Raw genomic sequence first — 9726 nt, 5'->3', positions numbered from 1 at the left:
TTCCATGTAGCACAACTTTAATAGAATATTTTACCTAACTCTGTACAAATTGAAAAGAAATATTGCGCAAGTAACAAATTGTGAATAAGAACCAGTTAAGGCCATTGCTAGCACACGGTGCAAATGTGATAGATCTGAAGATGTTAACCGTGGCTCTGAGATCCATCCAATAAGATCTACAATCGTTTTTTTATTTTTATTTTTTAAGAGGTGTGGGTATTATTCACTATCGCTGCTATCAATGACCGGTCACCAGCCAAAGGTGTCCAACCTAATGGCTAAAAGTCCAAGTGCAGTATACAAAATACATTGGCAACTCCTTCCATTTGTTTTCCACAGACATTCTACGCGATCATTAGACAGTAACGGAAATATTTATATATTCTTAAACAACTTCTTAAACGCTGAATTATATTACACTGAGTTAATGAGTATTGGCAAACATTTTTAAGAAAAAGACGATGCTGTGGTTTCAATTTCGGCTTCTTGGCAACTGAATTTACATTTGATCGAAACACCTCACATACAGACCCGTCTCTGCCTCTCCATAACATTTAGTAACAACTACATACATACCAGAAGTATATCTTATATGTAATCATAGAAGACTGAAGATCAGCCACAGCGTCTGCTTAAATCGGTCATTCCTGTGGAAAACATTCAGACTTCGTGGGATGTTTAGCCCGGGGATATCTAGTAACAGTGTGTCCTGAAATCTTGTGTCTTTTTCACACAAGTTGTGAAAGCATGCCTGTCGCATTGAAGCATGTCCTCTCAGGTACTCGGTTTAAATGCTTGTTAAGCCCAATAAACTTGGGACACCGTTTTTCGATGTGTGAAATGCATTTTGATCATAGAAAACACGACTTGGCAGTATTCATGTTTTGTTGACCTGCTAAGCCCAAATAAGAGCCAATAGAACGACCCTATAACTGTGGCTGGGTTTCCGGAACACACCACTTTATACAGCTGCATGACACCAGAATAAATAGTCCAATGACACGACAATGAACATTTAAAAAATAAAATTCAAATGATACATTGTATGTCTCTTAAAAAAAAAAAAAAAAACATAAGAAAACTGTTCAGCAAACCCAGTGAATGATTAAGCCAAACTTATTCAGCAGTTTCCTGGTAAACTCTCACTTTTCTTGTTGGCATTAAAAAAACCCTGAGTAACTGATTTATTTAAGTGGAAATTAAACTTGGGTTTTCGTCTTTTCCTGGCTGTTTCCCAGATGATGATGATCTAAGTTTCTTGGCAGTAATAAGTTACTCCACCGTACCAATGGAGAATACGTGTGATGCCATAGTTTATTAATTAGAGCCAAGTCACTTCCCGCTCCGAGTTAGAATGAAGTCAAATGAAAAGGAGTGAGATGGGCGCAAGACAGAAAAATAAGTCATGCACATAGTAAAAAACGCAGTTTGGTTTGCGTTCTATTGCGTTCAGATGACAGTTCAGAAAAGGGTGGGGCCTGCAACGTTAGGAGGACTTGTTGATTGGCTAAGAACTGATTTGATGGACAGCAGGTTTCCACCTTCCTTGATCACCATGGTTACTGCTGTTTGCATTCGGCAGGCTGGGGCTGTTCTTTCTGTAAGGAACAGAAAGAGAGATCACATTAAAAAAGACAAAAAGCTAATGAAGCTGGTGTCCAATTATTAGCATTTAAAGGATGCTAAAGACAAAGCAGATGCTAGTGAAAGTACCTGGTACGAGACTACAACAGGGGAAATGGATAGATTCAAGTAGGAAAAAGAATCAGGAGAAAATAAGTTGAATCTAACTAAGATGTAAGTTAATGGCCCTAAACATCTCCAACTACCAGGACAAGGAAGAACGTAGTGAAAGAGAGAGACAGCCAGAATAATTGACCTTATTTCTCCCTTACCTAGAAATGCATGGGGTGAGAATGATTTGATTATGCCTGTAATGGAGGGGAATCCAGGTGAGGGAGAGACAACAATATGCACAAGTTTAATGGTCGTGTTCAGAGATGACAGCGAGCAGTGAAACACTGTTGCAATGACGCGTCATCCTGCATCAGAAATTTCTGAACCAAAAAGAAAAACTCACAAGTTGAAATGAGATTTCACCAGAGAAAAAAACTTCGTAACCAAACAGAGTGGTACTGCATTGCTTTAAAATAGTGCACATCATTCAAGCCATGTGTGTGACAAATTAGTGCAAAAGCTTTTCCCAAAAGAACAAAAAAAACACCATCAACATAACAATAATACCATACTGAGTCATTAAATACATTACTATACGTGAGGCTCACTATATTAATTCTGTAAGTATATTTCTCAGACATTATGTGAACTGACCTTGGGGTCACAATCTCCATCGTCCTCATCGTCGTCGCCCTCCTCAAGCTGCTCCTGAGACAAAATAGAAATTTAAAGCGCAAGAAGCTGACGACATTTGAATCCACGGATAAATTAGATCAAATGCAGTTTTGAGCTAAAATGGCACAAACCTCTTCATCTCCCTCTTCCAGCTCTTCCTCTTCAAACTACAAACAACATAAAATCCAGAGTGAACATACACACACACACACACACACACACACACACCCAACAGCAATAAAATGCTTAGCGTTAGCCCATAAATCATCAAAAGCATCCTGTTGTGTGTTTGACTACTGGGACCTTTAGAATTTGTATAACTGTGTGTGGGTGTCTGTCCTAAAGGAAAACTCACACTCTCATCATCTTCCAGGGCCTCTCCAGTGAAGTACAACACTGCTCTAGGAATTATTCTTTCACGGAAGAAATGACCAATCTCAAAGTCTGTGGCTAGGGTGAACTCAGACTCTTCATCCTGCAGGACAAATAAAACAAGACATTTGTAACACGGCTAAAGACGACAGCGCACGTGCTTATTTGTTTCAGGATTAAGTTATAGTCTACTCACCATCTCTCCATCTGAGGCTGCATTGGGAAACAAACAAACAAATTTAAATAATGAGCATCTAAACACACTGGTTTATAATGAGATTTTAATCCACACATTAAGGTAATTACCTATTAAGCCATGTGTCATGGCAGCCGTTTTATATGAATTAGAACTAGAATAAGCAGTTCACTCCACCTTAAAGCTCGAATTGTCAGTTAGGCTGCTTATGACCACATCTCTTTAGTCTAACTTGTATAGTCCTGAACTGTGGCACAATGAAATTACTACCAAATTATGCCATAAAATTATCTGCAACTATCCACAGATGTTTTTTATTCACATGACCCGGGATTTAACAGCCGGTAGATCACATGGTTGCGACTTGCACGTTTATATAACAAAATGAATAAAAGGACATCCCAGCCCTGGAGCTGCACACCTGAACACTTGACAGAGAGCTATTTATATACACCAGTCATTCAAAGGGGCTATGACTAAACCAGTGAGATGAAGCGTAGCCAATGAGTGATCAGGTCAAAGCCCGAATAAGTCCGGGCATGTCTGAAAGGTGAGGTGACTATACAGGAAAGATGATATAGTCATTAAATGAAGGTGTGAGTGGACCAGATGCCATTTATTATAAACTCTGGTCTGTCCTAATCCATTATACATTTTTTTGAAGATTAGATTAAGTTCAAAGTCTCCAGTGAGCAACAGACTTGTTGTCTGTTTCATCTACACACTGTGGGGGAGCAGCTCATTGTCTTGTACGGGGTTGGAGCTCTGGCACCTCCTTCTGTTGAACTTAGATTAATGCAGTGACCAATGCTAAGTGTGACCCACATGACAACGTATGACCACACTCCCTCCTAATTAAGAACCTGTTGAATGGTTGTTTGTGCGTCTTTCTCCTTCATTTACAGTCGTCCAATGTTTTAATAGGACATGTAATGAGGCACCTTAGTAGCTCAAGGGTTACAATGAATACTGAGACCCCGGCATTAAAAAAAGCCTCTAAATAAACTGCCTATTGCACCATCTGTTGTTGCTGCTGAGAACAGACTTTGCACTCATCAACTAAGTCAGTCTTGTTTTTTGTTTTTTTTACATAATCTTTTAGTAGAAAGGAAGCAGAAATATCAACTGTGAGGAGAACTTTTCCGCAGCTTTGACTTCTGTTTGTGTAACAACTGTCTGATAAATTGTTCAAACTTGCTTTATAATTAGTTGTGGAATTTATGTGCATATCCAGCACTGTCATCTCAAAGCACATAACTTTATGAATACACCTTAATCTCTGCTTCTCCGTCTCTAACACTGAACACAGAAAACTTGAGTTTGCAGTTGACCTCTGTTGTCAGAAAATCAGTCAGAAAAAATAAATGAAATGAATCATTTCCACCAGATTGTGTGTGTGCTCACCTTTGATAGGGTTGAAGAAATTGAAGAAGGAATCGTTGGGAACCTGTTTGGTAACAGTGCGAACAGTGCCACGGCCTTTGTGCTTCTGCTTCTTCTTAATAGTTTTCACCGTCACATCCTTGCCCTTGTGCCAATCTATCTGACAGCTAGAGAGAGGCAGTATGGAGAAAGAAAAACGACAATGAGAAGCAGCAGAAAGCAAAAAGTTTCAAGTTAGACGTGCCAAGAAAAGGCTGATGTGCGGGATGTACAGTCAAGAGACATTAATATAGACAGAACAGTTTACAAACTACACAATATCCACCTTTTGTTTGCTACAGTTTATCAAACTTGTGTGCGTGTTTTGGCCCTCACCCTTCACAGTCAATAATCTCTGGCCCCTCAAATGAGAAAGGATCTGAAGTCTCAGGCTCTGACTTCATCTTGTAGACTTTAGTGAGGACTGCGTTGTTGAAATAACCATTAGGCTCAAAGTGAAACTCCAATGTGAAACTCTAAGAAATAGACAACAAAATACGACAGCAAGATAAACCTGTTTAGTTTATACAAGTGATACAAGTTTATTATTAAGCCGTGTGCTCACACTGACCATCTGCTGTCCTGGTTCAGAAAACTTGACCTGAATATCTTTCAGGTGCTTTAGGATGGGCTCATCATGTTCCTGATGTGAACAGAACAGTAAAAACAGAACTTTAAGTGCAGTAAAAAGTGATTATATATATCATACAAAGACATGAATCCGTGTAGTGTACCTGTAGCATGTCACTGAGCATGTCCACACTCTTAAATATAGTGAGCCAGAAGTCAGGGATGCCTTTTGGATCTTCCTCTGGTTTGACAACTTCTTTCTTTGCATCCTCAATAGAAGCTTTTTCCTTTATCCCTTCCTACATACACAACACACACTGATCAGTAACAGTTCAGATCAGAATACATAGATCTAATTCTTCTACATTTTAATTTCAACAACAGTAAGCCCTGCTGACAGGGCAATGATATGAAATGACTTTTATCAAAAATACATTTAAAGTTGTAGACTTTAATTTCACATCAGCTTGGTAGTATTTAGGAGAATCAGGCATCCATTGTGGGTCGAATCTGTGTCTTATTTTACTGTGGTCAATGTAAATAATAGTATCAGCTTAACACTAGTTAACACAGATTGACACTGAAACCAAATATTGACTTACAGCCAACTCCTCCTCCTCTTCTCTGTCACTGTGCCACTCACACTCTTCGTCTGTGGGTTCCACAGTTCCTGTGACAATATCTCGTCTCTACACGAAGAATAAGTTCAATATCATTTATGTGCCAGGCAGGGAAAACCATTAAGAATATAAAATAAATATGTATATGTCTGATCCCAAATAAAAAATATTTTTAGCTAGAAAAATTAAAACAACCATTACAGAGACATGGACACACATACACACAGCACACACAGTACAAACAGGTGCACCAGGATTACAGCTGCCAGTCTTCAGTGTGGCTAAGTTCTTGTCACTGGTTCTGGAAATAGACTTCACTGACAAAGTTGACTACTCGTTGTGGCAGTTTTCAATTTAGCACCAAGAATGTGACTTCACTGACCTAAGGTCAGACCAAAAAGACAAGCCATCAACTATTAGCAAAAACAAAGGAAGTGTGTCTGATTTCTCAATAAACCGTCTGATGAACAACTAAATACAACTGACAACAACCTTTTGCAATGTGCCATTATTTACCAAAAATAGAAACAGAACAAATGACAAGAAAAGACAAATAAAGCATGTGGATAATACCAAGTTCCCCATTACTGCTTCTATAGGACTAAGGTCAGTGAGGGGCTGCTAATCATCATCTCTAGATTAAGTGACTATCAGCAGGTTTGCAGAGCTTTGTATAAGCAGAACGTTTTGCTGGTTTCAGAACATTCAGATGCCAAGAAAATTAAGCAACTGTATTAGAAAAGCACTTGTTGCTGCTTGTCAGACTGGAATTTGAGTTCAACATTCTACAGTGAGGAAGAATATTCACAAGTGACAGCTGCCAACTTTTTCAAGAGTGAATGTCCCAGTGCATTAACTGCAAGGTCAGAGCATGTAATCCTCAGAGAAACACAAAAAACGAAACACTACAGGCCCCTCTGAGCCTGCCACTTTGGAGTCGCAATGTTGACCATAAACTCTACGCTGTAGCAGAATATTTTAAGTGCTGTAATGATGCACTGGTGACCTGTCCAGAGTGTTCCCCACTCCTTCTCTGGTGTCAGAGGGGATCAAGGGGTGCAACACACCGTCAACCCTTATTATAGTGTTTAGGATAATGATAATCGATAGATGTTCATGATCCAAGTTTGTATTTGCCTAATACTGAGAGTTGCTCTGATCACATGGCTTTTAATTATTTATTTTTATTAACACACAAGGGTGTACTCAAGTAAAGCTAGCACTAAGTCACAATGCTGTACCTTGTCAAACATAGGCTGGTACAGAGCAGCATACTTCCTCTCAAGCTCATGGACTTCCTCATAGAATTTGGCCTCTATGTTAGCACACTGCACCTGTAGCCTCTTCAAGGCATGCACTCGCCTCTTCACTGCTTTGGGAAGCATGCTATGAGAGAAAAGAACCGTGAAAACCAATGTCAGTTTAAACCAGATAATGCAATATTATAATCAGTGTTCTCAATCTAGGGAACATCAATGTAACATCTTCGAGATTAAGTGAGATCCAAAGGTCATTTTGTTTTTGTGTCCTTTGTTATACTATGGTGTGTACAGTGATACAAATTATTTAATCCTACATAATCCTAAATAACTATATTTATATTTTTGTAATGCAGACATTGCCGTATTTAGATACAGTATTATCCAATGTCATCAATTAGCGAAAGCCTATAGTATTTTAACTACATTAGTTTTATGTTTGTAATATGGAATTGTATAATACCCTGCACAGTTATTGCTATTATTAGTAGTAATAGATAACTTCATTAACAGAGTTCAACATAATGACAAGACCTCATTAACTGGGCAGTTCTTGTTAAAGTGCCCAAAAAATCTATAAGTATGAACGCTTAGCTAAAGCTAACTACACACAAATCTTTTCTGTTTAAGCAAGATTCAAAATCTGTCACACCGTTTTCATGAATAAGCAACAACAACACTCAGCCGCCACTCCAAGCTGCACATCATAACAATGACAGCCTTTTATTTTTTTCTTTCAACACTTGAATGCAGTATAATTGCTGTGTACTGACCTTTCCAAAATGTGAAAGTTGACAGGTCTGTCCATTTGCCCACCAGGATTTTGCATCATGTGATCCCCTTTACCTGCCAAACCAATACACAACATTAACGTAGATGCTTCTCTCTATTCTCAAAACGTTTTCAGTATGAAGTTAATGCTAAATAAACATTACATAAAAAATCACCTTTATTTGCATCCATTATCGGTGACAGCTCCTTCCTCTGTTAGAACAGAATCAAGCGCATTAGACTTCTGATAGAGACAACAAAACGCTAAAGTTTACATTTAAATAAGGTAGATTTTATAGATGATGATTTTTCATTATTAAATTGCACAAATTGCAAGTCTCAAATGTAGATCTGAGATATAGGCTGCAAAATCATCACAAAAGTACAATGTATATTTTGCTCAGAACAACATTACATAAAATTGATATGGTCTTACTAAAACTTACTAAAATAATCACTTATCTAAGTTGTGTGTATTTATTTGTGGCAACTCATAATGTTACCTCCTCCCAGATCAGGGCATTAGTAAGCTCTTTCTGCAGGGTAACAAATAAGTTGATCACAATCGACCGGTAGATCTCATGCAACACAAAGCAAGTTTTAGATTAGGTGGTCAACCAGTGTATTGCAGGCTACGACATAAATTTGTCTATCCAGAGTTTTGACCGACCACCACACTCGTCAAGCCTGACGATGTTCCTGGTAGCATAACTTACACCATGGCAAGTCCCGGCTCAGAGATTGGTCCTGAGACTCGACTGTTTCTCTGTAACAACCCATCACCAACCATTAGATACTGAAGGACTGTTGTTATGGCCCTGTCCATCTCTACTGCTATCTCATTCATGCTCTTGAGATTGTGCTGTGACACACAGCAAATCTTCTCGAGATTGCGCATATAGATGTGCTATGTTGGAGTAACTGGTGTAACTCTGTCATCTAAAAGGGCTGCAATCAGTTACTGACTTGGTCAGGTTTGCAGAGACCAACTTTTGCAGCCGTCCAAAAACTGAGATATGTATCCGATTAACTGATCAACAGCAACACTTGTGTTGAGCAAGCGCAGGCCGATGACGCACTGGCGTGCTAACGACAGCTGAGCTAAAAGGCGACAATCAAAGTTAGCAGTTCTGCTTTTATAACGAGTACATACGAGTGTCGTTACCCCCGACATTAACAGATGACCAGGGTTGAATTGACTAACACGTCGTTATCGGCATACAATGAGTGAATACCAATAACAGTCCGTATGGGCGGTGCCAAAGATGTGACAGCGGCTAACCGGACTAGCCAGTTAGCAGGAAACTATGAGCCAACGTGCAGGGAACAATGCTTTAGCTAACAGCAAAAACGAAGGTGAATACCTTGAAATAACCCCTCCCCTAAAAGTACACAGTAACTGGAACGTCACATGGTGCCAGAGGGCTAAACCAGTATACGACACTTCTCCGTTATATCTCTATAACGAGTCGCTAGGGCTACAACTGGTAGCTATTCCTAGCCGCACTGTTAAGCTAACCACATAGCTCCAGTTAGCTCGCGGCTTCATAAAATCACCAAAGTCAAAGCAAAATGTCGGGAGGACAGTTGACCAGCAGTGTCTCCAATAAATAAGATGACTCGCTACGTTAACGGTTAATATCATAACAAGATAACAGATGTTGGTATTAATGAAATAATTGCGCCGTTCCAGCTCCTCTTACCTCTAGCTGAGCAGAATTGTCGCTAGCCGCTTCGCTCACGCGTCTGCGCTTCTACCCCCACGCGCAGGCACCACACGCGCTTCAGCATCCTGGATTCTGATTCGACAGTCATTGAACGAGGGCCTGTTGCTGCGTTCATCCTGCCTGGTTCTTTCAGATGTATCAAACATATCAAATGAGATTAATTTACTTTTAGAACGACAGAATCTATTCTTATACACAGATGTGAAAATAAATCATGGTTTAACATATTGCATATATGATAATACATTTATAATACGTCGTCTTCGTTTGTATATATGTTTTGCTCTGTTTAAAAAGAAAACCAATACAATACAATACAATACAATACAATACAAACAAAAAATTAAAAAAATTAAAATAAAATAGGAGACGTTCAAAACCTGGTAGACTGCGAGTTTAAACTTAGGTTAAGTCAAAAAATATATAAAAACAAAATA

At 39.0% G+C, this 9726-nt stretch overlaps 1 protein-coding gene across 2 annotated transcripts; it reads right to left on the bottom strand.

The window, feature by feature from the left end:
- On the bottom strand, positions 1-9383 carry nap1l4a (nucleosome assembly protein 1-like 4a). 2 transcript variants are annotated; one of them, XM_029153803.3, is made up of 14 exons: positions 9266-9383; positions 7739-7775; positions 7565-7637; positions 6774-6918; positions 5515-5601; positions 5077-5211; positions 4914-4985; positions 4679-4818; positions 4325-4470; positions 2921-2937; positions 2708-2827; positions 2484-2519; positions 2332-2385; positions 1-1598 (listed from the first exon to the last, which is right to left on the bottom strand). In XM_029153803.3, exons 2-14 carry the CDS (start codon positions 7752-7754, stop codon positions 1560-1562), a joined length of 1080 nt encoding a protein of 359 aa, XP_029009636.1. In that variant the 5' UTR covers positions 7755-7775; positions 9266-9383; the 3' UTR covers positions 1-1559. The 2 variants fall into 2 exon arrangements, with proteins under 2 accessions (XP_029009636.1, XP_029009637.1); XM_029153804.3 differs by lacking the exon at positions 1-1598 and adding an exon at positions 1896-1931.
- Between the last annotated feature and the right edge of the window lie 343 nt (positions 9384-9726).

Source organism: Betta splendens, chromosome 6, assembly GCF_900634795.4.
Source record: "Betta splendens chromosome 6, fBetSpl5.4, whole genome shotgun sequence".
Taxonomy (NCBI): Eukaryota; Metazoa; Chordata; class Actinopteri; order Anabantiformes; family Osphronemidae; genus Betta; species Betta splendens.
Note: the sequence above shows the minus strand (reverse complement) of the source record. Positions and strands in the feature narration are given on the sequence as shown.

Excerpts from the sequence above, each read along its gene's own strand:
- nap1l4a (XM_029153803.3), bottom strand. Across the intron at positions 6,919-7,564 it reads AACTTTCACATTTTGGAAAG|CATGCTTCCCAAAGCAGTGA; the intron begins GTCAGTACACAG and ends TTTCTCTCATAG. Across the intron at positions 5,602-6,773 it reads ACCAGCCTATGTTTGACAAG|AGACGAGATATTGTCACAGG; the intron begins GTACAGCATTGT and ends TTCTTCGTGTAG.